This window comes from Antennarius striatus, chromosome 12 (genome assembly GCF_040054535.1).
Source record: "Antennarius striatus isolate MH-2024 chromosome 12, ASM4005453v1, whole genome shotgun sequence".
In the NCBI taxonomy this organism is placed as follows: domain Eukaryota; kingdom Metazoa; phylum Chordata; class Actinopteri; order Lophiiformes; family Antennariidae; genus Antennarius; species Antennarius striatus.
In genome coordinates this window covers 19,648,141-19,675,695 of record NC_090787.1, presented here as the reverse complement: position 1 = coordinate 19,675,695, position 27,555 = coordinate 19,648,141, and the positions used below count along the sequence as shown (strand labels likewise).

The 27,555-nt window shown below is 44.4% G+C and overlaps 1 protein-coding gene across 1 annotated transcript; it reads right to left on the bottom strand.

Moving 5' to 3' along the window:
• Positions 1-1,210: 1,210 nt before the first annotated feature.
• Positions 1,211-20,425, bottom strand: f5 (coagulation factor V). Its single transcript, XM_068329419.1, has 25 exons — positions 20,203-20,425; positions 19,743-19,825; positions 19,538-19,660; positions 18,815-19,027; positions 18,576-18,737; positions 17,056-17,277; positions 16,790-16,955; positions 16,272-16,452; positions 14,827-14,923; positions 14,510-14,715; positions 13,358-13,505; positions 13,020-13,232; positions 10,473-12,591; positions 10,191-10,359; positions 9,183-9,419; positions 8,612-8,828; positions 8,254-8,433; positions 7,979-8,095; positions 7,815-7,886; positions 7,615-7,700; positions 7,289-7,444; positions 3,027-3,171; positions 2,202-2,353; positions 1,830-2,012; positions 1,211-1,715 (listed from the first exon to the last, which is right to left on the bottom strand). Exons 1-25 carry the CDS (start codon positions 20,361-20,363, stop codon positions 1,569-1,571), a joined length of 5,955 nt encoding a protein of 1,984 aa, XP_068185520.1. The 5' UTR covers positions 20,364-20,425; the 3' UTR covers positions 1,211-1,568.
• Between the last annotated feature and the right edge of the window lie 7,130 nt (positions 20,426-27,555).

The following is a 27,555-nucleotide window of genomic DNA, read 5'->3' as shown; positions in this document are numbered from 1 at the left end:
TACTATTCACCATGTATAGGGCATTTGTAGGTACCAAGCAAAAAATTGGGTAGGGTTGCATTTACCAGGTTTAATGGAAAATCCAAGGAGAATTATAGCAACCTAAAAAAGACAACAGTTTTATTTTGAAAAGAAATGAAATGTTGTCAAAAGCTGCAAAATATCTCCTGGATCTGCATCTTGATCAACTCAAAATCTGATGACTTTGTCTCCTTTCAAAGGACAAATTGAACCCCAAAATTTCCCAGAGGAAGTTACGTCTTTGTCGTCATCAGTTGTTTTATCTGTCACTGTCTGTTAACAGGATTAAGGAAATTTCTTTCAGTTATTCCTCAATTTCCGAACATTCGGAGATACAAATGTATGCTGCCATATCCGACTATTATCTTGCAGTTCCCCTTTCTGCCACAATCCCCCTGAGCAGCACTGTTGCATTCACGCAGGTTGGTTGGATGTGCTTAAAAACTGGTGTAGAGCACCTCGTTTTCTTCCTCTCCTCAAGGATTAAATTATAAGGAGCAAAAGTTTACTGTAGAGTGATCTGGATTAGAACAATCATGTGAAACACGAGTGACGCCTAATGGTAGATACTGGAACTACACATACGTATTTTAACCTGATTTTATGTGTATTATTTGAGGGTGCACCTTGTGGCGGAGTGCGTCATGACTGCCGGCCAGACGGCCGGCTTTTTTTCAGTGAACTTGTTTTTAACCAATACTAATATTAATATTAATCCACATATAAGGCTCATTGGATTATAAAGCGCACTACGGGATTATGAGAAAATTATAGGCTTTTAAGTGTGCCTTATAGTGCGGAAAATACTGTATTTACAGGGCTCATGAAAATGTCCTACTGTGACATAATAATGACAGTAACACACACATGCAGCTGAGATTTAATTGTAACTGTGCTGATTCAGTTGAGTATCTCATTAAAAATGTATTCAAATGTTACCGAATCGACATCTTGAAAAAAGGCATTGATCAAATTTTAATATTTTAGGATCTTTGTCAAGATGACTGTGACGCCAATATAATTCCAAATTGTAGGAGTGGGTTTGCATGATCCAACTAACGATGGAGAACTATGTTTTTCAAGATACATTGACATAATGGGGAAACTGAACCCTGAATCCCAAAAATGTTAAGATATCCTGTTAGAATACCAGACAACATAAATTAAAGCATAAATTCTGTTAGAGAGGTATTACAAAATACTTTTATGCATAACCAATAATATAACACAACCTTTCAGACATTGTAGTGAATTCAGCATGTCAAAAAACAAACAACAAATATATTTAAATTTCTCCCAAAACATCTTTAATGTTATTTGATTATTGCACCCCTTCCTCTGGCTGTCTTCTTTTTTATTATTATTTTACTACCAATTTCCCACAAATGTTATCCAGTTATCCATGAAGATGACCCCTGTGGAGAAGCTCAGGGTTGCAGTGGAAATCATCAGTAAAGCTGACCTCTGGTCACTTGCACACGGTTCACTTAATCTTTCTGTATTAATCAGAAAATTACAAATCACTTTTTATTTGTGCTGAAGGCTTATCACTCAAATTCACAGCCCAGTAGTTCTATTCTCATGGTGATGGAGCCCGTCCAGGTTTTGGGGGAGATTCGGATGAAGCGGGAAAAAATGGGGGGGTAGATGTAATTCTTCACATGGTCATTATTGTCTGTATTTCCAGAGAAAATCTGGATTTGATGAGAGAGATTCAAAGTTTGGACACAGATTATTTTCACTCCTGGCAGTGAAACTCCAATTCATGTAAATGCAATTTCCAAATGTGTGGGTTTTTTTATGCTTACCTTGAAAGGTCTGGCCTCATCATCTGTGTACTTGTTCCAGTGTATCCCGTTGTCGCTGTACTGCAGAGTGTAGGTTTGCACGTACATCTCTTTCCTCAGAGACTTGGCTCCTTGTGTTATGATGCCTGTAATCTTTTTAATTTGGGGCAGCTCTACCTGAAGCCACTGGTTCCTATCATTATACTTTGGAAAACAAAGAGAATAGGATCATAAGTGTACATTTTATGTGCTCTTATGCTTTTTAATCTGTATTTAAGTAAAGTTGTTGTGGTGCTGAGGTCATGTGCAAAACTATGATTCTGTGCCTGCGGTATTTTCACCGTCGAATTGAATGCATTAACCTCAACTTGTCATGTCTTTTTGAAATCGTACCTTAGCCTGCCACGCATTAACGGTTCCTTGTCTGTTGAGGCGTCCAAGAGAGGGTTTCCACGGTCCAGAGAACCAGCTTGAGGCGGTGGAGCTGGCAGTAATGCGATGGTCTTCAATTAGTCCGCTCTCCATCCCCAAAGGCACAGAGCAGCCTGAGGCAGGAGATGAGAAAAAGGCAATATCATCAGCGTACTATATTTACAAGAACCCCCAATTTATACATGTTTTCAAACGAGAACCCTTCATGCTATACAAGCAGCAGATGCTTTTCTGGGAAAATATTTTTTTGAGAAAAATATATTTATACGTGACATAAAACACCGCAACAACAAAGTTCATATGGAACTCTAGTATGTCCCGAAGAGTTACTGTACACTGAGGTAAAACATATTGACCATCGTAATCTACATGTTTTTATCCATCCATGATCTGGATCAGGATCCATCTGACCACAGTGGTGGATTAAATTGATGGAATAAATTGATTTTGCTTGTGACCCAAATCTCCATCTGAATTTGATTAACCCTTACTCACCCTGTCATCGACAGATGTAAAAGAAATCTGATAAAATTAAAGCAAATAGGAATCTGTAATAAGTTTAGAAACACCTACTAGGTGATTACATTTTGGAAAAATCTATTGTCTCAAAATGTTAGTGAAATTTAGGTGAAAATAAATTAAAGCTTTCATAGAAAATAGCAGTAAAAAGTATTTATTTTATTAAACTTTTCAGCTACTCTAGCTTTTCCAAATTGTGGCCTTTATAAGTAGTAAAACATGTGATAATGGGATACATAAAACATTTTCTAAAACGGTTTATATTACCATCAAGCTCACAGCCGTAGAACTCCATTCGGACTGTAGCGGTATTGTACCACTCAATAGGGTGAAGCCGAATGAACCGTCCGACCACAGGAGGAAAGAAGTCGTTTGTCTTCGTCTCATATGCTTCCTGATTACCTGGGAACACCTGGTGACAGATGCAGGAGAATGTTGTGTAAGGAAAGTGCAACCAATAAAAAAAGCAAACAAACAAACAGAGTATCAGAAGAGTTGTCTAAGAGCAAAGGACCACTTATGGAGAACTTCAGGAAGACCTGGAATTTGCAAGTAGAATTGTTTCAAAGAAAACTATCATTCACTCAGCGACCACTGCTATTGTACTGATGCCGTCATGTATGTGACAAATAATTGAGTCTGAGTCTGAGCCTGAAAGGCATCTGGGAGATCCAGACATTTTTCTTGTTCCTTCAACTGAAAGGATTTTTGTTGATGATGAAATAATTTTTCAAGCTGAATACGCATGTTGCCATACATCATACACTCTTTCAAGAAACACATATAACACAATTGGAATGTTCTCCGAATTGTCCGGATCTCAATGCACTGAAAAAACGGTCTATGACGAGGTGCAATGATGGCTTCATGACATGTCTGCGATTTTTAAAAAAAAATTAATTATACAATTGAATGATCACCCTTCCTTGAGTGGTCACCTTATCGTGGTGGAGGGGTTTGTGTGTCCCAATGATCCTAGGAGCTAAGTTGTCTGGGGCTTTCTGCCCCTGGTAGGGTCACCCATGGCAAACAGGTCCTAGGTGAGGGACCAGACAAAGGACTGCTCGAAGACCCCTAATGACGATTAAAAACCTTTTCCCTTGCCCGGATGCGGGTCACCGGGGCCCCCCTCTGGAGCCGGGCCTGGAGGTGGGGCTCGAAGGCGAGCGCCTGGTGGCCAGGCCTGCACCCATGGGGCCCGGTCGGGCGCAGCCCGAAAGGACAACGTGGGACCTTCTTCCCATGGGCTCACCACCTGTGGGAGGGGCCATAGGGGTCGGGTGCATTGTGAGCTGGGCGGTGGCCGAAGGCAGGGACCTTGGCGATCCGATCCCCGGCTACAGAAGCTGGCTCTTGGGACGTGGAACGTCACCTCTCTGGCAGGGAAGGAGCCTGAGCTGGTGTGTGAGGTTGAGAAGTTCCGACTAGATATAGTCGGGCTCACCTCCACACACAGCTTGGGCTCTGGTACCAGTCCTCTCGAGAGGGGTTGGACTCTCTTCCACTCTGGAGTTGCCCATGGTGAGAGACGCCGAGCAGGTGTGGGTATACTTATAGCCCCCCGGCTTGGCGCCTATACATTGGGGTTCACCCCGGTGGACGAGAGGGTAGCCTCCCTCCGCCTTCGGGTGGGGGGCCGGGTCCTGACTGTTGTTTGTGCGTATGCACCAAACAGCAGTTCAGAGTACCCACCCTTTTTGGAGTCCTTGGAGGGGGTGCTGGAGAGCGCTCCCACTGGGGACTCGATCGTTCTGCTGGGGGACTTCAATGCTCATGTGGGCAATGACAGTGAGACCTGGAAGGGTGTGATTGGGAGGAACGGCCCCCCCGATCAGAACCCGAGTGGTGTTCAGTTATTGGACTTCTGTGCTTGTCATGGACTGTCCATAGCGAACACCATGTTCAGACATAAGGGTGTCCATATGTGCACTTGGCACCAGGAAACCCTAGGCCGCAGTTCGATGATCGACTTTGTGGTCGTGTCATCGGACTTGCGGCCGCATGTCTTGGACACTCGGGTGAAGAGAGGGGCGGAGCTGTCAACCGATCACCACCTGGTGGTGTGTTGGCTCCGATGGTGGGGGAAGATGCCGGTCCGACCTGGCAGACCCAAACGTATTGTGAGGGTCTGCTGGGAACGCCTGGCGGAATCCCCTGTCAGAAGGAGTTTCAACTCCCACCTCCGGCAGAACTTCACTCACGTTCCGGGGGAGGCGGGGGACATTGAGTCTGAGTGGACCATGTTCCGCGCCTCCATTGTCGAGGCGGCCGACCGCAGCTGCGGCCGTAAGGTGGTCGGTGCCTGTCGTGGCGGCAATCCCAGAACCCGTTGGTGGACATCAGCTGTAAGGGATGCCGTCAAGCTGAAGAAGGAGTCCTATCAGACCTTTTTGGCCTGTGGGACTCCTGAAGCAGCTGATAGGTACCGGCTGGCCAAGTGGAATGCGGCTTTGGTGGTTGCTGAGGCAAAAACCCGGGCATGGGAGGAGTTCGGTGAGGCCTTGGAGGACGACTTCAAGACGGCTTCGAAGAAATTCTGGTCCACCATCAGGCGTCTCAGGAGGGGGAAGCAGTGCAGCATCCACACTGTATATAGTGGGGATGGGGAGCTGCTGACCTCAACTCGGGACGTTGTGACTCGGTGGGGAGAATACTTCGAAGACCTCCTCAATCCCGCAGACACGCCTTTCCATGAGGAAGCAGAGTCTGGGTTCTCTGAGGCGGGCTCTCCTATCTCTGGGGTTGAGGTCACCGAGGTAGTTAAAAAGCTCCTCGGTGGCAGGGCCCCGGGGGTGGATGAGATCCGCCCGGAGTTCCTAAAGGCTCTGGATGTTGTGGGGCTGTCCTGGTTGACACGCCTCTGCAACATCGCGTGGACTTCGGGGACAGTGCCTCTGGATTGGCAGACTGGGGTGGTGGTCCCCCTTTTTAAGAAGGGGGACAGGAGGGTGTGCTCCAACTACAGGGGCATCACACTCCTCAGCCTCCCTGGTAAGGTCTATTCAGGGGTTCTGGAGAGGAGGGTCCATTGGGAAGTGGAATCTCGGATTCAGGAGGAGCAGTGTGGTTTTCGTCCTGGCCGTGGAACAGTGGACCAGCTCTACACCCTCCGCAGGGTCCTTGAGGGGGCATGGGAGTTCGCCCAACCAGTCTACATGTGTTTTGTGGACTTGGAGAAGGCGGTCGACCGTGTTCCTCAGGGGGGTTCTGTGGGGGGTGCTTCAGGAGTATGGGGTACCAGACCCCTTGATAAGGGCTGTTCGGTCCCTGTACGACCAATGTCAGAGTTTGGTCCGCATTGCCGGCAGTAAGTCGGATTCGTTTCCAGTGAGGGTTGGACTCCGCCAAGGCTGCCCTTTGTCACCAATTCTGTTCATAACTTTTATGGACAGAATTTCTAGGTGCAGCCAAGGCGTTGAGGGTGTCCGGTTTGGTGGCCTCAGTATCACGTCCCTGCTTTTTGCAGACGACGTGGTGCTGTTGGCTTCATCAAGCCATGATCTCCAACTCTCACTGGAACGGTTCGCAGCTGAGTGTGAAGCGGTTGGGATGAGAATCAGCACCTCCAAATCTGAGACCATGGTCCTCAGTCGGAAAAGGATGGAGTGCCCTCTCCAGGTTGGGGATGAGATCCTGCCCCAAGTGGAGGAGTTCAAGTATCTTGGGGTCTCGTTCACGAGTGAGGGTACAATGGAACGGGAGATCGACAGACGGATCGGTGCAGCGTCTGCAGTGATGCGGACTCTGTATCGGTCTGTCGTGGTGAAGAAGGAGCTGAGCCGAGAGGCAAAGCTCTCGATTTACCGGTCGATCTACGTTCCTGCCCTCACCTATGGTCACGAGCTGTGGGTCGTGACCGAAAGAACGAGATCCCGGATACAAGCGGCCGAAATAAGTTTCCTCCGCAGGGTGTCCGGGCTCTCCCTTAGAGATAGGGTGAGAAGCTCGGTCATCCGGGAGGGACTCAGAGTCGAGCCGCTGCTCCTCCGCATCGAGAGGAGCCAGATGAGGTGGCTTGGGCATCTGGTTAGGATGCCTCCTGGACGCCTCCCTGGTGAGGTGTTTCGGGCACGTCCTACCGGGAGGAGGCCCCGGGGACGACCCAGGACACGCTGGAGAGATTATGTCTCCCGGCTGGCCTGGGAACGCCTTGGGATTCTCCCGGAGGAGCTGGACGAAGTGGCTAGGGAGAGGGAAGTCTGGGCTTCCCTGCTTAAGCTGCTGCCCCCGCGACCCGACCCCGGATAAACGGAAGAGAATGGATGGATGGATGAATTGAATGATCATCCTGCAGGAGTGGTGATTCCATAATGTCTGCCAGGTGTTATATTTTAAGATGTGCGGCGACAGCGCTACCCACTGCACAACTGTGCCACTATGGTGTATTTTTACAACATACTTTGGACATGCTTCAACTTCACATGTACCACTTTAACCGTGTGCGTCTCGTTTTTGAAATAAACCTAAAGTTGTAAATACACATGTTGGTCTTTATTTGTAGATAATGGATGTGGTCATAGTTCTCCCACCTTCCTCAGGCCTTTGCTGCCCCCCTTATAGAAGATCCACTTGCGGCGATCGGTGCTGTAAGAGATGGAGTACTTCTGCACAAACTGGGAATGGAATAACTGCCTGGCCCCCTGAGTGGCCACCTGGCTGATCACAACTGGCCTTTGGAAATCCACCTGTACAATGAGATGCTCACAGGAATCCATCTGATTGTATTTACAGATACAGGACACACACACACACACACACACACACACACACACACACACACACACACACACACACACACACACACACACACACACACACACACACACACACACACACACACACCAACAATACATACCTGAATCCAACTGGAGTTTTGCTCTGTACTCCATGCATTGTATTTACCCTGATTATTTAATCTAGCAAGACGGGGTTCCCAGTATCCTTCAAAGATGGAAACAACGGGAATCGTTTATGAGGCTGAGTTTATAGAACTTCAGCTTAAGAAAATCACAAATCATCACGACTGCAGTAGGGGAAAGAAAGAACTGTGGCTACCTCTAGTGTTCACTGCCGTGATCTCATCATCTTTTACACTGCCGGACTCTAGACCCAGTGGACGGTGGCAGTCTTAGGAGACATTCAAACAATATACCAACATCAAAGTGCAACCTAATGGAACGCCTTTGAAAAATCATGCTGCAAATGTTTAATGAATGTACCGTTATCAAGAACCAGGAAGAGGGTCTGCATGCCCTTCTGTTGGTTGAACCCAACTTCAGTCTTCAGCTGCCACAGGCCAGGCTTCAATGGATACATCTCCAGAGTAGCAAAGCTCCCTGCAGAGACAGTTTCAGACAGGTATTAAGCTGAAACATACTTTTTTTTGGATTCAAACTAGTCATCAAGCTGAGCTAGTGTAAAGAATGAGATTTTTTAAAAACTTGGAAAAAAAAACAAACATCCCAAAGCAAAATCAGCAAGCAGCTTTGCTAACCTGGTAGCAGTGGGTGCACAGCCTGCCTGTAGTTGGTCGTCTTCTTATGGATGAACGTCTGACCATGGAAGTGGACACTCTGAAAATCTTTTGGAGAACCCAAGTTGATCAAGTGCCAGCACACGAGCTGGTTGGTGTACATCCTCAAACCCTTTAAGCTATAAATGATGCCATTGATGGCTTGGAACAAAACAGAAAGATATATTAACAATCTTGGTCGTGTTACCTTGTTATTCTGTACTTTAACTGACAAGTCTTGAATGTAAATACAATGCTCGTGTTGGAACTCAATGAAGTCTGAGATGAGTGTGAGTCACATGATTTAAGATAAATGATCTCAAAATATGGTATTGCTTACAATAGAATTTCAGATTCTCCTTAAAGTTTGGCTCCATAACTCTTCTTCGACTTTTCCTTTGAATGACCTCATAGTTCTTCTCGTAGTACCAGCTCTTTGACTCATCAAAGGTCATGAAAAGTAGGGTGAACTCTCTCATGTCTGTTATCTCTCTGTCCAAGGTGCCCTCTCGACAAACCAGTAGAGGCCCAATCAAACCAGAGTTCATATCCCTTTCCTAGGAGACAGGATGCACACCTATGTTCAGTAATAGTTTTTCAAGTATGAACACATCGCCCTGTCGAACCCAAACAATATAATCGTATTTGAAATAATATACAGTCTATGCTGTATAATGCATGCAGTCTTGGGTATTTCAAATTCTTATAATGGTTTGAGATTAGTTTAGAAAATAATAAACCCATAAAATTTGATGCAGATTACTTTTATCCCATGGATATTTCACGCTGTTGCTGGTAGGAACTCAAATTTTGCCTTCAATCTGTTTTTGTTAATATAACTTTTTTCAGTTTGTCATTCAAAACTGAAGTATTTTTTAATTCATTAAATATTCAAAGCACAAATTACTCACAGGATTAACGCCTGAATAGTAAGCCCAGGTCCGACAATGAGACTCTTCTGGTGTTGGCCCAATACTAGAATGTACTTTCCATATATAAACATAACTGGTATTGGGTTGAACTTCATTGTCATATTTGTACCAGTATTTGGAGCCATCCTCATAAGACAGACCCTCTGTCTGCTTGGTATAGGAAACTCCATTTGGATGTAATGAGTATGGACGAGCGGCATTGTTCTTGAACACCACCTGTAAGACAGTAAGACATAAAGCAAGAGGAGGCTTTAAGGGATACAGCAAGTAGTATAAGCAGAATACTCAATAATCCTTTCAGTATAACATGACAATACAAGACACTGATTATGTCCAGTAGAAACCAAAGTTGTGTCTACTTTGGATTCTCGTAATTTTCCATCAATACTTTCATAAATAAAAGAAAAATAATTCTGTGATCAACCACCATTGTTGTCGCCTGCATGGAGATTTCCTTTGACCACATTTCTTTGAGGGAATTTTATGCACCACACCTCAAATCAACTTCAAGCCTTTTATATGGTTTATTGGTAATGACATAATGAAGGAATTGCCGACACATGTCCATTAAATGGCTTTTGAGTAAATTGTCCAATCACTTTTGGTCCCTTTTAAAATAGGGTGACACATGTTAAGCAGCTGAAAATCCTAAACCCTTCATCCAACTTAAATGTGCACATCCTCAAAACAAAGTTGAGAGTCTGCACAGCTATCAATCAATCAATCAATCAATCAATCAATCAATCAATCAATCAATCAATCAATCAATCAATCAATCAATCAACTTTTTTAAAATAGCGCTTAATCACAAGACATTTCAAAGTACTTAACAGATAGAAAGCCAACAATATGTATGTATGTATGTATGTATCTATCCGTCCATCCATCCATCCATCCATATATCTAGATTTCTTTTTTTAAATAAAAAGTGTTATGCTGTTCACAGGGGTAGAATGTTTTACGTTACACAATGTTTGCAATGCTTACCATAAGGGTTTGTCCAACCTCTGCCTTGATGACAGGTCCTAGGATGCCTAGATGCTCATCTATCTCTCCACGGATTTCAGGCACAGTGAAGCTACTGTCCATGTAGCTTCGGAAGACCACTTTAGTAAATTTAGTTTCTCGACTGCTTTGGAGTGACTTCTCTTGTCTCCTAACAACATAACAGGACCTTATTTCAGCTTTATACATGTTTGTATGTAGGTATACTCCCATTTGTGAATGGTGCTATACTTGCTGCACTTTTCAAACGTTAAGTGAGCTTACCTCTGTCCATAGCCAGCATAATCCCACTCAACTTCCTCTGCAGCAATGAAATATGTCCTGACATTTGTGCCAGTAAATTTTAAGAAGTACTTAGTGGTCTCATCCATGTTGAAATTCTTGATGTCTTCATGGCTGCTGTAGGGGTCTTTGTAGCTCACATACTCATATTCATCTGCTTTCACATCCTGTTCATCTAGTCCTAGGTGATCTGGTTCACCGCCCGGAATGTACAGCTCGTACTCACTAAAATCAGGCCGAGGCACACCAATGACCACAGGCATGTTGATGAGGTCCTCATCGGAGAAGGGTTGCAGCGCACTGGGTCGTGACCCACGTGGGACGATGCCTGGATTAAATCCACGAGGAGAGAATGGTAAACCGCTCCTGGGTTGAGGCTTGTATTCCTTTCTCTTCCTGGTTTTCATGCCTTGTCCTTTCTGGGGTCTTTTCGGACGGTTCACCTTCCTGACCTTTTTTGGAGGTGCTGTTGTATGAGTGGTCTTTTTATCAAAATATTTCATCATGTCATTAGGAATGTCCATGGAAACCATTTGGTGAGTTCCCTCATAAGCCCAGCTGTGCCCGTTTATTTTGGCAGAGGTGGTTTTAATCAAATCTGTATGGTTTTCTTTAAGATAGATGAATACTTCTTCAGTGCTTTCTGAGTCACTGAGATCCTCAGAACTGTTTGTTGTCACTGCATTTCCAGAGACCGACAGGTTAGAGAATTCCAATGAATCATTTTCGACCACATTTTTATCATTAAACTCAGTGAGCAAAACTGTGATATTCTTCTCAAGCTCCTGACTTAACTTAGCCAATGAATTCAACCTGGACATAAGCAATGTCATATTCCCTGGAAGTACACTTTCAAACAACATATCTGTTGCATTTTCTGTACTGGAATTGTCTTCCAGAGACGCAGAGCAATTAGTTTGAAGTCCACACACTGGCTGCCTTGCAGTTATCAAAGAGTCACTGGCTCTGTTCTCCGTACTTGCCCTTTCTAAGACAGTCAAGTTGTGTCTTTCTATTCTGCTGCTGTTGTCTCTCAAAAAAGCTATTGCATCAGACAACGTATGGTTTTTTCCATCTGCTGAGGCGTTTTGATGAATGGCTTCTGTTTTGTTTCCATCATCTATTTTTCTATTGTGCGACAGTCTGGTGACATTGCCATCTGATGTGCTGTTGAGAATGTCAGTGCTCGAATTGATTAGATGCACATCGTAAGTGAAACCATCAACTTTGGTGAGCTTCGTCACTGAGCCCTCAGTAGAAGTCTCGTTCACGGCTGTCTGATCATCACTCTCCAATGTAATATCCTTTCTTTTTCTCCCCAAGATGGAACTAGGAATTTCTTGTAATGTTACTGTAAAATTTATAATCTCTGTAGATGTATTTCCTACGACTGGTAGCGCTGCACCAGTGTAAAATGATGTGTTCTTTATGTCAGACATCACCACATTATCTAAACTTGACGCAACGACAGGACCACTGCTATTTGAATGTATACTGTCATTCCTTAGTGATATATTACTGCTATAGAAATCAGTTGTGTTCTCGGTTTTATACATAAAGGAATTGTTAAAAGTTGATTCCCTACTACTGTTCTGTAAATTTGTGGAGTTCTCATTAAAGCTTTGGGTTAGCAGATTAACTGCTGTGAGGTTTAGTTTATCTCTTGTCAATAAAGTCTCATTAAGTCTATTGAGTCCATTTGAAATAGAAGTCTTATTCTGACTGTTTGTATCTGTGTAATTAAGTGGAATATTCAAATCTTCATCAACAAAGTCAAAATAGTTGAGGAAAGAGAGGTCAAGCTCCTCCACATCTGAGCTATGAGACTGGTTCCTTCTGGACCTGAGACCTAATTCATCTGCAAACTGTGCTGTGTAAATATCTATTTCCCCTAGTGTTTCTTCTGTAGGACTTTGTTTTTCTTCCTTCTTGACTTCATCCAAGCTTGGAGGCACCCACACAGTATAGCCACTGTCTGTTGTTTGATCGTCATAGTCACTGTACTCATACTGGTAATCACGATAGCACTGAACATCTTGAAACTTAATGCGTATTCCTTTGGTTGTCTCGTGGGTGGTCAGTGAGGCCAGTAGCCACACACCTGGTTGAAAAAGGGTAAAATAAAATAAGTTGTGAAATGGGGGGGAAAGGGGGGCTGTCATTTTTTGTCCTATGAAGGTTTCAAATGATTTTAATAAAGTTCAGTAATATCCATGGACCTTCATTTAATTTCCCAAAGTTTCATTTATGTAAAGCATGTTGACTTTTTGTAAACATGTGTCTCAATGTATTTATAGAAAATCTCCCGTATCATGTGTTCAATCAACATACTGTACTGCATGTCCATTAGGAGATGCCTTCTCTGAAGCTGGAGTTATAAAAGTTACAGAAAAAGTTCTATTACTCTAATCATTCATAGTAATTGCAGCACTAATTGAATAAAAAGGAAGATTTTTAAAACTTTTCAGAAAAGTTTTTTTTTAAAATTAAGGAAAAAAATCACAATACATATTGGGAAAGCTGACTGACCAATGTTATCCATGTTCATAGTGATGGTTTCTCCAGTCATGGGGTAGAGGCTGAGAAAGTCCTCGGTCCGCTCATTCAGCTCAAATGGGTGGCCATAGAAAGTAACTGTCTGGATGTAGTCCTGCGCTCCAATGCTGGACACATGCCATGTGGCAACTTCACCATTGCAAAAGCCCAATAGGGGGCCACTCTCAAATACATAACCATTGATTGCTGTCAAGAAATGTACACAAATATTAGTCATTTGATAGGTAATTGAAGAGAATACAATTCAGTGTATGAACAAGTGATATGGTGAATTGTACAAACATTAAACATCTGATTATAATTGCACTTACTGTGCATGACATTGGACTTATAAAATTCTGGGTCTGCTTTGTTGACTCTGGATCGATCACAATATTGTTTAATGTTGTCATCCAGGTACCAACTCTTATTCTCATCAAACACAGCAAACATTGCATGCTGTTCCTTGTCTGCTTTCAGCTGTAGCGATAAAAGTGTTTTTAATATGTTAAATTTGTAGATATTACATCAGCTTTACTGCATCATTAACGTGCTGTCTTCCACAGAGAAGACCTGTTAATGTTCTCTGGATAAATACAGAGGGTTCTGTTAGGAAGGGCATCCAACAAAACTTTTGCCAAGTCAAACATGAGAATCAAATCTATGAAGGTGGAAGTACTTAGGGTCAACAGTCCAGAGCAACAGAGAGTGTGGAAAAGAGGTGAAGAAGTGTGTGCATGCAGGATGGAATGGGTGGAGGAAAGTGTCAGGTGTGATGTGTGATAGAAGACTTTCAGCTAAAATGACAGGAAAGGTGTACAAAACTGTGGTGAGACCAGCGATGTTGTTTGGTCTAGAGACAGTGTCACTGAGGAAAAGACAGGAGACAGAGCTGGAGGTAGCAGAGATGAAGATGCTGAGGTTCTCTCTGGGAGTGACCAGGATGGATAGGATCAGGAATGAGTACATCAGAGGGACAGCACATGTTAGAGGTTCTGGAGATAAAGTCAGAGAGGCCAGACTGAGATGGTTTGGACATGTCCAGAGGAGAGATAGTGAATATATTGGTAGAAGGATGCTGAGTTTTGAACTACCAGGCAGGAGGCCTAGAGGAAGAACAAAGAGGAGGTTTATGGATGTAGTGAAAGAGGACATGAAGGTAGTTGGTGTGAGAGAAGAGGATGAGAAGACAGGGTTAGATGGAGGCAACCGATTTGCTGTGGTGACCCCTGAAGGGAAAAGCTGAAAGGAAAAGAAGATCATGAGTCGCTGTTGGTGACAAAGTTGGCTGGTGGCAAAACGTATCAATGAACACACGCTTTGCATCTTAGCTCCCTGGTATTGTAAAAGCACAATTTGAAACTGAGAATTCAAGTATACTTCTTTTAAATAATTCAGCAAGAGTCGGTCGATCAGTTGAGAGTGAATAAAGTGTGACTTTACTGCTGAGATGGCACAAACAGATGCAGATTTTTTTGTTTTACCTGTACATTCCTGACATTAAGAGACTGACTCTTGCAGATGAGGATTGGTCCTATCAGTCCTGAAGCAATGTCTCGAGGTGCATCTACTGCGCTGTGGTACATTCGTGTCAGACATCGAGAGTCTTTGTCCAACGGTTCATCCTCATCAACCACTCTCCACACATAAGTGTGTACCTCACCTGGCTGAACACCATGAGACTGGTTGCCTGGCAAAATTATTGAGGGACATCTCTTTTTTTATTTTAAATATCTTATATGATAAACCAGAGTACAAGGGAATAATACATCAATTCACAATGAGTAAAGCATTTTTTTACTTCCTGCTGGATAGTTGACTCCCTCCTCTGACTTCTCTATTGTCAGTCCATGTGGATAGATGCTGTAAGGTCTGGAAGCCATGTTCTTAAAAACAATCTGCAAATGTACAAAAGAGCGTGTGAAGAAATACAGTCTGTAGACAAGGACACATGTTATGCTCGATGAACCAAAGACATGAAAGTATTTGTTCAAGAAACATGCAATTTATGGACTGGCTCTACAGTACAACCTGTACTGTAAAAGAAATATTATTTGTGGTCAGTTGAATGACTCCAACCACGTCAGAAAACACTTTCTTTCTCAATCTTACACTTAGACAGGGTCAGACCATTTCCCACAGGAAAGACACCCACTCAGTTGCACCGAAATCAGGTAACTGTAGCAGTAAAAGAAAGATCTGAAAGACGTTTACACCATCAATACCATTTTCTATAAAATTTCTTGGTGGCAGGAATTGTCTCTGTAATATCGCACAGCTGTCAGGACAGTGCAGACTGGGCTGATGGTCCCTCTTTTCAAGGTAACCACAGGGTGCGCTACAACTATAACAACTACAAGTTTGCCCCAAGTGGAGGATTTCAAATACAGTAATCCCTCACTTATTCGTGCTTCAAGATGCACGGCTTCATTATATCACGTATTTTTAGTAGGTAGTCACGTGATACTGTCCACGCATTCTATTGGCTGACAGCATCTGTGTGTGCACTGCATTTGGAGACTCACGGTTCCTCCAGCTACTTTTCTTTAAGTGTTTTAAACAGTCTGTGATAGCCCGTGTTGTTCTGGTGTGTGTGTGTGTTGCCATAAGTTGGCCTACATGTGTGTGTTCTGTATGTGTTCGTGAGACTGAGAAGGGGGCGTGACAGCTAGGGTGAAAGTGCAAGCGGGAGATCGTTGGCAGTTCTTGTTTGTTCCTTGCTAAGGTTGCACGCCAAAATAAAGACCGTTCAAGGAATATTGTGTGCGTCATTCTTACCCACCATAAGAAACACCGGGGGTGTTACAAGTCTATAAGAGTTTGGGAAAAGGTAATACAGATATAAGGTGGTTTAATATCAGTATGGGGAGAGTTCATAATGTTTAAATTACCGCAAATAATAAAATGAACACTTGGTTGCTATATACACCAGATTTCATTTTTCGCGGGAGGTCCTGGAACACATTAACCGCGAGTAATGAGGGGTTACTGTATATTGGAAGGACAAGATCCTGGATATAGGCCATCAAAACTAGTTTCTGTTGTAGAGTGGCTCGGTGCATCCTTAGAGATAGGGTGAGGAGGTCAGTCACGAGAGAGGAACTGCTCTCCTCCACATTTAGAGGGTCCAGCTGAGGTGGCTTGAGCATCTGTTTCGGATGCCACTTCACAGAGTACACTTATCAATTTCTCTATTTTTATGTATTACACTATGCTTGATTTAATTTCCAACGTATGTCCTCTTACCTTGATAACATCTCGGATTTGTGCCCTTATCACTGGGCCCAGGATCCCAAGCTCATTTTTTCGTTGCTTGGTCTCCAACCTTTCGGTGAATGACTCATTTTTATAAAGTGTGAAGACTGCCTTCTTGTACCTGCCACCGATACGTTTTGATGACTGTTTCAGATATTTCAACTCGAAGTCCCTACACAAAAAAAGACGTTATTTACTTTTTGTAGACTCAGTTACCTTGAACAAACAAGCCCATTCAAAATGCCAATTTTAATGTAATAATTTACAACCAGTGAACAGAGGACAGAGTAGGTTCAGACTAACAAATGGGTGAGGGGAACAAGGATTATTAAATCTTGTGTGATCTCATTGATTAGCTACTGTCAACTCATTAAAATGAGATTCATGCCAAGCTAATTAAATCTATCATAATTCATGAATCTTGTATTTCCCGAGTCCATTTTATTGAGCTTTTTCAGGTGATTTTAGGTATTTAGGCAGAGCAGTGTTTATCTATGAAAGCTGCTTACTCATCAATATATTCAGGCATGTCAGGTGCATAGTCCCAGATCATTTCTTCAGCAGCTATATAGTATGTCCACTCCCTGCTGTTTCGTTTTTCTGCAATGGTCATTTTTCGTTTTGGTGCTTCAAATCCATCACATGTTTTCACCTCCACTAAACCATGCATTCCAGCTAGAGTGGTACAAATAGTTCGTAAACATAAAAATGTCGTTACAGTAAATTCATCATTGATTACGGATTTATATGTATTGGGAGACGGGGAAAAACTTACCTTCCATGTGTTTCACAGTGTGTGAGGAGAGCAGCCAGCGACCAGTGTGGAGCGCAGTCATAGTGGCAGTGGTGGAAGAGCCACTGATGAGGCCAATGGATGACACTTTATGCCCAGTCTGCTGCAGCACCTGCCCATTCATGTGCACTGAGAACACCTCTGGCTCCGAACTCATGCCTGTCATATGGAGACTCACAGAGGCATGGGCACACAGACTGACATCTGAAATATACACAAAAACCCACTGGTCAATTTGTCAATTTTTCAAAGAAGAAAGTACCTTATTCTTGCCATTGCTGAGCTCACAGTCTACTTTCACACATCCTGGCCTCTACTGGCTTGTACTTTGGGCCTGACACCCATACCACGAGTGTCAGGCTCATGTTATTGATAGACCATATCAATATGGCCCTACTGGCTTGTGTCCTCTTGTAGCTGCAAGAGGACACAGGCCAGTGTCTTATTGTGCCGGTCCCAAGCCCAGATGAATACAGAGGGTTGCGTCAGGAAGGGCATCCGCCGTAAAACGTTTGCCAAATCAAACATGCGAATCAAACCTATGACTTCCATACCGGATTGGGCGAGGCCACCGCCATCGGTGCTGTTGACTTACAGGGTGCCGGTGGAAATTGGACTACTGTTGGTCAAAGAAGGAGAGGTGGAAAGTGTGTTCGTAGGAAGAGAGAGAAGAGGAACGCCAAGAGTATAGGACTGAGAGTAGGGACATTGAATGTTGGAACTATGACAGGGAAAGGTAGAGAGTTGGTTGACATGATGTGTGATAGAAGACTTTCAGCTAAAATGAAAGGAAAGGTGTACAAAACTGTGGTGAGACCAGCGATGTTGTTTGGTCTAGAGACAGTGTCACTTAGGAAAAGACAGGAGACAGAGCTGGAGGTAGCAGAGATGAAGATGCTGAGGTTCTCTCTGGGAGTGACCAGGAAGGATAGGATCAGGAATGAGTACATCAGAGGGACAGCACATGTTAGAGGTTTTGGAGATAAAGTCAGAGAGGCCAGACTGAGATGGTTTGGACATGTCCAGAGGAGAGATAGTGAATATATTGGTAGAAGGATGCTGAGTTTTGAACTGCCAGGCAGGAGGCCTAGAGGAAGACCAAAGAAGAGGTTTATGGATGTAGTGAAAGAGGACATGAAGGTAGTTGGTGTGAGAGAAGAGGAGGCAGAAGACAGGGTTAGATGGAGGCCACTGATTCGCTGTGGCGACCCCTGAAGGGAAAAGCCGAAAGGAAAAGAAGATATCAACATGCCCCTACAATCAGAATTTCTTTAGCATTATTATCAGAGATTTTTCACGCCCCAAAAACAACATTTGACCAATGGTAAAATACCTTCTGAATCAAAATTCAAATATTTACAATTTCATCCATGTTACCTTTCCATCTAGTTATAACGTCATCCTGCAAACAGACAGTTAACAGACCAAACATTGTTGGCAAAAAACCCCAAAACCTCCAAGGACACCATCGTCAAAAATACCTCGTCATAGATTGTACTAACCAGGTAGTGATCCTTCTGTGAATCCATTAATGGTGTATTTGACATTGTTGTCTGTGGAATAGCTGTTTGGTTTGTACTTGCTCTCTCTCTCATCAAAAACCCCAAATAGGAACACATATTCCTTGTCGATGCTGATCTGGTTCCCCAACTCATCCAGACTACCTACAAATGGATAGAAAAGGGAATGTGTGAACATGTGTTATATGAAGTATAAAAGAAAAACATATTTTCTCGCTTACCAGGTTTGCAGATGAGTAAAGTACCAATGAGACCTGAGTTGTAATCCTCTACAACATTTTGGTGGGAGATATACGTGTAGGTGAGACAAGTAGGATCATCTGGCTGTGGAGAAACATCTGATGTGACCTCCCAGTAATAAACGTGTTCTCCGTTAGGCTGCACCATATCATCCTCTTTCTCCTTCAATGAAGTGTTGTCAAAGTAGTTGGCTCCTGCCATACATATATATGGAATTATAAAATGGAATCAGAGGATGACTGACAAGTTAGTTGAGTATTATGAACCAAGCAGGGATTAGTAAAGAAAAGTCATGAAATTGTATTTTACTTACATCCAAAATATGATAATTAATAATAAACATTTAATTTAAACTGTTTTTAAAAATGTTAGTCTACCTGCAGTCTGATTTTTTATTGAAATTTAAGGTTATTTACAATGCTCTGATATGAGATTAATGTCTTGTTATTTCTCAAAATTTAATGCGACACAGGTATGCGCAAACAAATATTCCTTTTGGACTTCAGTACTGTATACTATGAAAATCTGTCTGTCCTGGTTAATATGTTAAGAAAAGACAAACAACATTGTTTGTTGTGTTGGCCAATGTTTACTGGAATGATATAATAACATGTGAAACCACAATAACGCTAAGAAACGCACTGGTGCCTTCAGGTTTTCCACAACTGTATATTGCTTAAGCTGTTGGCCTTACAGGCACCCACCTTCTGACTGTTTCCCATAAGCAACACCATGTGGGTGGATGCTATGTGGTCCGGTGGCTTTGTTCCGGAAAGTAACAACGATCATGTCCCCTTCTTCTGCCCTCAGTGTGGGTCCTAGTAGGCCTACAGAGAATATTGAGTTATTGTAACCTGTAATACCTGTGAAATCATCATGATACACCAGAACAAGTAAACTGAAATGTACCTAACCAGGAGGGATGAGTCTTTGGTTCTCTGAAGTCTTTGTCATACTCCCGATAGACGACTTTCTTATAAGTGTGGCCAAACCTTTAGTAAGGAGAAAATACAAATACCTGTATGATTCAATATCTATGTTAGTCCCCACACTTTATATTTATAAATTAATACCATCAAATACAAGGCCACAAGCTTCCTTATGCGTTGTAAATTACGTGTTAGATGTGTAGGGCGGAAGAGCACATCGAACAAATAAAAATATCAGACTAAACTATTCTTACAAAGCACAGACAACTTCTATAACATGAAATTAGACAAGACTTCTTATATGAGCTTACACAAGATTTAAATAATTATATTGATGTTCAAATAATAAAATTGTTATAGAAATTTTGTAATAGAGTAGTCCGCAATACTTGTTGCATGTCTTTTTCTTGTCTTTTAATATCATCTAACCGTCATCCTACCTGTGTGAATCATTCCCAGAATAGTCCCAGTTTATCTCAACAGCCGCAATGTAATAGTGTCTCTCTCTTGGTTGATGCTGGTCGGCTTTGACATGAAGGACCGTCAAGAGAATCAAGGCAGGCAGGAGACACCAGAGTCCAGCTAAAACATTCAGCCTCATATTTGGAATCAGACCTTGAAGGTCTGTTTTACAAGTAAAGAAGTTGTGGTCTGACAAAATGTCCCACAATGTGCTTTATCAGTCAGTGACACATCAATGCACTCATTAGTCTAAACATTATGTCCCAGGGCAATGAACTGTGTGGGGGGAGGGGGTGTGTTTGCTGTGAGTCCAACAGCTTTTTTCCTGGAGCTCCAAACAGGAGATGAGTGTTGAATATTGGTCTGCAGATAATTATGACCTCAATAGAAAAATGACTACTTTCAAATAATAGTAATATATTGAAAAACTGAGCATAACCAATTTTGGAATTTTCCAGATGCAATGTAAATTACACTATCTCAGTATATGTTAAATACAATAATTTATTAGACTGGGGTGTGTTGTGGAATGTTAATATGTGTTTTAACTATAACTACTGCATTAAAAACTGACTGTTCAAGCAGTTGTGGCTCCTCTTCACTCCTTCTTCTAATCTGACAGTGCTTGTGTGTGCACTGTGGCCTTGTGTTATTTAGGAAATTAGATAATTGTAATCTAAATACAGTATTTTTTTACGTGATGTGAATAGCCTTTTATCTTCTTCTTTTCCTTTCGTCTTTTCACTTCAGGGGTCGCCAAAGCGAATCAGTTGCCTCCATCTAACCCTGTCTTCTGCATCCTCTTCTCTCACACCAACTACGTACCTTCATGTCCTCTTTCACTACATCCATAAACCTCCTCTCTGGTCTTCCTCTTGGCCTCCTGCCTGGCAGTTCAAAACTCAGCATCCTTCTACCAATATATTCACTATCTCTCCTCTGGACATGTCCAAACCATCTCAGTCTGGCCTCTCTGACTTTATCTCCAAAACCTCTAACATGTGCTGTCCCTCTGATGTACTCATTCTTGATCCTATCCTTCCTGGTCACTCCCAAAGAGAAACTCAGCATCTTCATCTCTGCTACCTCCAGCTCTGTCTCCTGTTTTTTCCTCAGTGACACTGTCTCTAGACCAAACAACATCACTGGTCTCACCACAGTTTTGTACACTTTTCCTTTCATTTTAGCTGAAACTCTTCTATTACACATCACACCTGACACTTTTCTCCACCCGTTCCATCCTGCCTGTACACACTTATTCACCTGTTTTCCATAGTCTCCATTACTGTGGACTGTTGACCCAAAGTACTTAAAATCCTCCACCTTCCTGATCTCTTCTCCCGTAACCTCACTCTTCCACTTGGGTGCCTCTCATTCACAGACATGTACTCTGTCTTACTTCGGCTAACCTTCATTCCTCTCCTTTCCTCTTTCTCTGTATACACTCCTGTACCTCCTCATTCCACCACCAAGTCTCCTTATCGACTTTCCTTCCAGATGACACACCAAGTACTCTGTCTACCTGTCTCCCTGATCACATTAGCTGTAGTTGTCCAGTCATCTGGCAGCATCTCCTGCCCTCCCAGAGCTTGTCTTAACTCCTCCCTAAAAGTCCTGCAACACTCCACCATTTCGTCCTCTGGTCTGCCTTTGTTCTCTGCATCTTCCTCACCACCAGAGTCATCCTACACACCACCATCCTATGCTGTTTGGCTACACTCTCGCCTACCACTACTTTACAGTCACTGCTCTCCTTCAGATTACACCGTCTACACAAGATGTAGTCTACCTGTGTGCTCCTAACTCCACTCTTACAGGTCACCCTATGTTCCTGCCTCTTTTGGGAAAAAGTATTCACTATAGCCTTTTCCATCCTTTTTGCAATGTCAACTACCATCTGTCCTTCTGCGTTCCTTTTCTGGATACTAAACCTGCCCATCACCTCCTCATCACCTCTGTTTCCTGCACCAACATGTCCATTGAAGTCTGCACCAATGACAACTCTCTCACTTCTAGGTATGCTCTGCATCACTTTGTAAAAGTCCAACCAGAATTTCTCCTTCTCCTCCAGCTCACATCCTACCTGTGGAGCATACCCACTAACAACATTGAACATCACACCTTCTATTTCTAGCTTCAGACTCATCACTCTGTCTGACACTCTTATTACCTCCGGGACATTCCTGACAAACTCCTCCTTCAAGATAACTCCTACTCCATTTCTCTTCCTATCTACACCATGATAGAACAACTTGAACCCTGTTCCTAAACTTCTAGCCTTCCTACCTTTCCACCTGGTCTCCTGGACACACAGTATGTCTACCTTCCTCCTCTGCATCATGTCAACCAACTCTCTACCTTTTCCTGTCATAGTTCCAACATTCAACGTCCCTACTCTCAGTCCTATACTCTTGGTGTTCCTCTTCTCTTTCTTCCTACGAACACACTTTCCTTCTCTCGTTCTTCGACCAACAGTAGTCCAATTTCCACCAGCACCCTGTAGGTCAACAGCACAGCTGGGGGTCGTTGTTAACCCGGGCCTCGACCGATCCGGTATGGAAAACATAGGTTTGATTCGCATGTTTGATTTGGCAAAAGTTTTACACCGGATGCCCTTCTGACACAACCCTCTGTATTTATCCGGGCTTGGGACCGGCTCAATAAGACACTGGCTTGTGTCCTCTTGCGGCTACATTTGAATAGCCTTTATCTATTGTAAATATTTATTCTACGCAGCAGTCTGATTTTCTGTAGGGCTGGGAAATTTTTTTTTTTTGGTTAATCTTTTCTTCTGTTTTCCTGTTTGCAGTTAGGTAAGTTTTTTTTATCCTCTTGATTTGAATATCAGGTAAAGTTGGTAGTGAACAAATCGTTTTTGTTTGGTAGGCTGTAGGTGTTGAAAAGTGGGGATTTATTTTTTATGTACTGGAGTGTTAATGGCTATGTTATTCTATTGTATATCAGAAGAGAAATATGAAAGGTTCCTTTGCCTTTCTTACAAGAAAGGGGACCTTTGCCTCCATCCTGCAGTCACACTTATTCTCACTGTGGTGGACTGGTTAAACAAGTTAACTGCATAGTACTCCCCTATACACAAGCTCCCCTGCCCAATGCAACTGTTTTCCCAGTTTATGTGGTTTCAGACTGGGGACCCCAAATCGCTACCATTTGGAAGGAGTTCTAAAAGTTGGTAAAGGCCACTGTCGTTCAGTCATTAGGCTTCCACTGACAACTGAATGGTCAAACTGAGTGGGTAAAGCAGGGGATGGAGATGGCTCTCCTCTGAATGGTCTCCAAACATACCTTCTTCTTGGTCCCAGCAGCTCCTATAGGTAGAATATGCCCACAATACCCTATCAGTTCTGCCACAGGACTCTCCCACTTCAAGTGTGCCTATGGGGTTCATCATCCCATGCTCCCTGCCCTCAAGAAAGGTTTCCTGCTCATTGGACAAGGCTTTCATCCGCTGCTGTCATCAGGTGAGGTGTGAATGAATAATGGATCCACTGTAAAGCGACTTTGAGTGCCAAGAAAAGCGCTATATACATCTAATCTATTATTATTACTATTATTATTATTATTATTATTATTATTATTATTATTAGACTCAAACACAGAGCTATGGGCCCCTCCTACACTATGACCACTACTCAGCTGTGACAAACTGCCACTGCATCAGGTCACCCAAATGGTGGGCAACATAAGCTGTGGCTTTCCAACCAGGACTTACCTCATTGAGTGGAGTCGGTGAAGCTGGGACTGAAGTCTATTGGTCTATATGAGATTCAGAAGATAACAAACCTTACATTGGTCAGATTAAAGTCACCATCGGTCTACTCAAATGAATCGCCCACAGGAATCTTGATCCTGGCATACAGCTTGATGTCATCCATGTAGAGGAGATGGCTGATTGCTGTCCTGCTTTGGAATTGGTATCCGTAACCACTCTTTCTGATGATGTGACTGAGGGGGTTCAGGCCTATGCAGAACAGCCAAGGGGGCGTCAGCGGCTCAGTGGTAGAGCGGGCGGTAGAGCGGGTCGTCCAATGTTCTAAGATCGGCGGTTCGATTCCCGCTCCCGGCCAAAAATACCCGGAGTGTGAGCTGACAGTGGGCGGTGTCAGCTCACCCCTGGATCACTGCCGAGGCGCCCTTGAGCAAAGTGCCGTCCCCCTCACAAGTTGCTCATCTAGGGTGCACCAAGAAGGAGCTGCCTGCCACTCTACCTCCTGTTGCATGCTTACAGGCCCCCCTGTGTGTGTTTGTGTGTATTGCAGGGGCCTGTATACACTAAAATGTAGATAGATAGATAGATAGATAGATAGATAGATAGATAGATAGATAGATAGATAGATAGATAGATAGATACTTTATTAATCCCGGAGGAAATTGTATATATCCACTGCTCAGGCATTACATAACAAATAATACTGGATAAACACCAGGAGAAAAATCACAGGACATACCACAAGACATACACCACACTAACAGACACATGCAGCACTAACAGGACTTATATACTAAAATGTAAACAGTATAAAATTAAAAAAATATTACAGTATTAAAATATAAACAGTATAAAATTAAATTTAAATTAAATTAAATTAAATCCATTCAACCCCGTGCTGACCTCGCCACCTCCCCCCCGCTCCTCCTGAGAGAGTCATTGTACCCCATGATGGCACGGGGCACGAAGGAGGACCTCAGCCTCTCTGTGGAGGCGCTGTGTGACAGCAGTCTGCCGCTGAAGGTGCTTCTCTGCTGGGAGAAGGTGGTGTGTAGGGGGTGGCTGGTGTTGTTCATGATAGCCTTAACTTTAGACATGGTCCTGCTCTCCAGAAGCATATCCACAGAGTCCAGGCTCAGCCCGACCACTGAGCCCGCTCTGCGGATGAGTCTGTTCAGACGGTTCATATCTCTTTTCCTGGCCCCCCCACCCCAACACACAATGGCGTATGACAGCACACTGGAGACTACGGACTGATAGAACATGAGAAGGAGCTTAGGACAGATGTTAAAGGAGGCCAGCCTCCTTAGGAAGTACATCCTGCTCTGCCCATTCTTGTACACACAGTTCGAGTTGAGTGACCAGTCCAGTCTGCTGTCTAGCTGCAGTCCCAGGTACTTATAGTTTTCTACCACCTCCACCTCACTGCCTTTGATGATCACCGACTGTGGAGAGGGAGGTGCCCGCCGGAAATCCAGAACCATCTCCTTTGTCTTGGAGATGTTGAGCTGGAGCTGGTTCTGTTGGCACCACACCACAAAGTCAGCCACCAATGCCCTGTACTCCCCCTCATCACCCTCCCGGATACATGCCACTATCGCGGTGTCATCGGAGTACTTCTGTATGTGGCATGTATCCGAGTTGTGCTTGAAGTCTGATGTGTAGAGGGTGAAGAGAATGGGGGATAGAACGGTCCCCTCTGGTGCCCCCGTGCTGCTGGTCACTATAGAAGACAAACAGTCCCCCATACGGACGTACTGGGGTCTGTCCGTTAGGTAGTCCGTAATCCAGCTCACAAGGTAGGGGTCCACAGCCATGGAGGTCAGTTTATCCTGCAGGAGCCGGGGCTGGATGGTGTTGAAGGCACTCGAAAAGTCGAAGAAGAGCACTCTGACGGCACAGCCCCCGGCGTCCAGGTAGGAGAGTATGCGGTGGAGGAGGTACAAGACAGCGTCGTCAACCCCAACCTTGGCCTGATAGGCAAACTGGAGAGGGTCCATAGCACCCTGCACCTGTGGACGCATGAGCTCCAGGACCAGTCGCTCTAGGGTCTTCATTACGTGGGAGGTAAGAGCAACCGGTCGGTGGTCGTTGAGCTCAGTAGGGCGTCCTTTCTTGGGTACAGGGACAATGCAGGAGGTCTTCCACAGTGACGGGACCCTCCCCAGCCGCAGACTGAGGTTGAACAATTGTTGCAGGGGGTCCCCTAGTTCCGAAGAACAGGCTTGGAGGAGTCTTGGGGAGACCTTATCTGGTCCAGCCGCCTTGTAGGAACGGAGCCTCCTCAGCGTTGTCATCACCAGGTCTGCAGTGATGACGGTCTCCGTCGTGGTGGGAGCAGGAGGTTGTGGCGAGGTTGGAAGTCCAGTGGTTGAGGTGGGGCCGTTGAGCTTCGCAGTTCTTGGAGTGGGCTCGGGAGAAGTGGCAGGGGTGGAAGGAGAGGAAGCACAGGAGGAGGGAGCATAAGTGGAGCGGTTTGCAGGACCGGAAGAGGCCCGGGACGAGGAGCCGGGAGTGGTGGGGGAGCTGAACCGATTGAAAAAGCTGTTTAGTTCATTCGCTCGTTCAATATTCCCCTCCACAGTGCTGCGCCCTTTCCCGTGTCCGGTGATGGTTCTCATCCCATTCAAGACCTCCCGCACCTGGTTGCGCCCCAGCTGCTTCTCCAGCTTCCTCCTGTACGCCTCCTTGGCCTCCCTCAGGCAGAGTCTCACTTCCTGCTGGGCCTTCCTCATCTCCTCCTCGTTCTTGCTCCTGAACGCCCGCTTCTTCCTGTTCAGGACAGCCTTGACTTCCTTGGTTACCCATGGTTTGTTGTTGGGGTAACACCTGATTGTCCTGACAGGGGCCACGGTGTCCACACAGAAGTTCATGTAGTCTGTAAAACACTGAGCTGCCCCCTCAATGTCCTCCCCATGTGAGCCCACAATAACATCCCAGTCGGTGGTCTGGAAGCAGTCCCTCAGCATCTCCTCTGCTTCCGGGGACCACCTCCTGACCTGTCGTGTTGTTGCTGGTAGCCGTTTCACCAGCGGGATGAAGGTGGGCTGTAGGTACACTAGGTTGTGGTCTGATTTACCTAGTGGAGGGAGGGGGGTGGCGGTGTATGCCTCCTTAGCATTAGTATAGAACAGATCGATGGTTCTGTTCTTCCGTGTGGGGAAGTCTACACACTGGACCATTGTGGGGAGAGATGAGTCCAAGGTGACGTGATTAAAGTCACCGGTGATAATGACGAGCGCCTCCGGGTGCCGGGTCCGAAGAGCAGAGGTGGTCCCACAGATGGTCTCTCGTGCAGTCTCAGCCCGTGGAGGGATGTAGACGGCGAGGACAATAACGTGTGAGAATACATGCGCCAGGTAGTAGGGTCTGATGCTAACAGCTGTTAGCTCCAGATCGCGGTTACACAGTGTTGATTTCACCGTCACATGTCCCGGATGGCACCATCTATCGTTGGTATAGATGATTAATCCACCTCCTTTCTTCTTACCAGCGGTGTTCGTGTCCCGGTCCGCTCGTACGGAGGAGAAGCCGGTTAGTCCGACGTTAGTGTCTGGCACGTCGCCAGTTAACCACGTCTCTAAGAACACCAACAAGCTGGTCT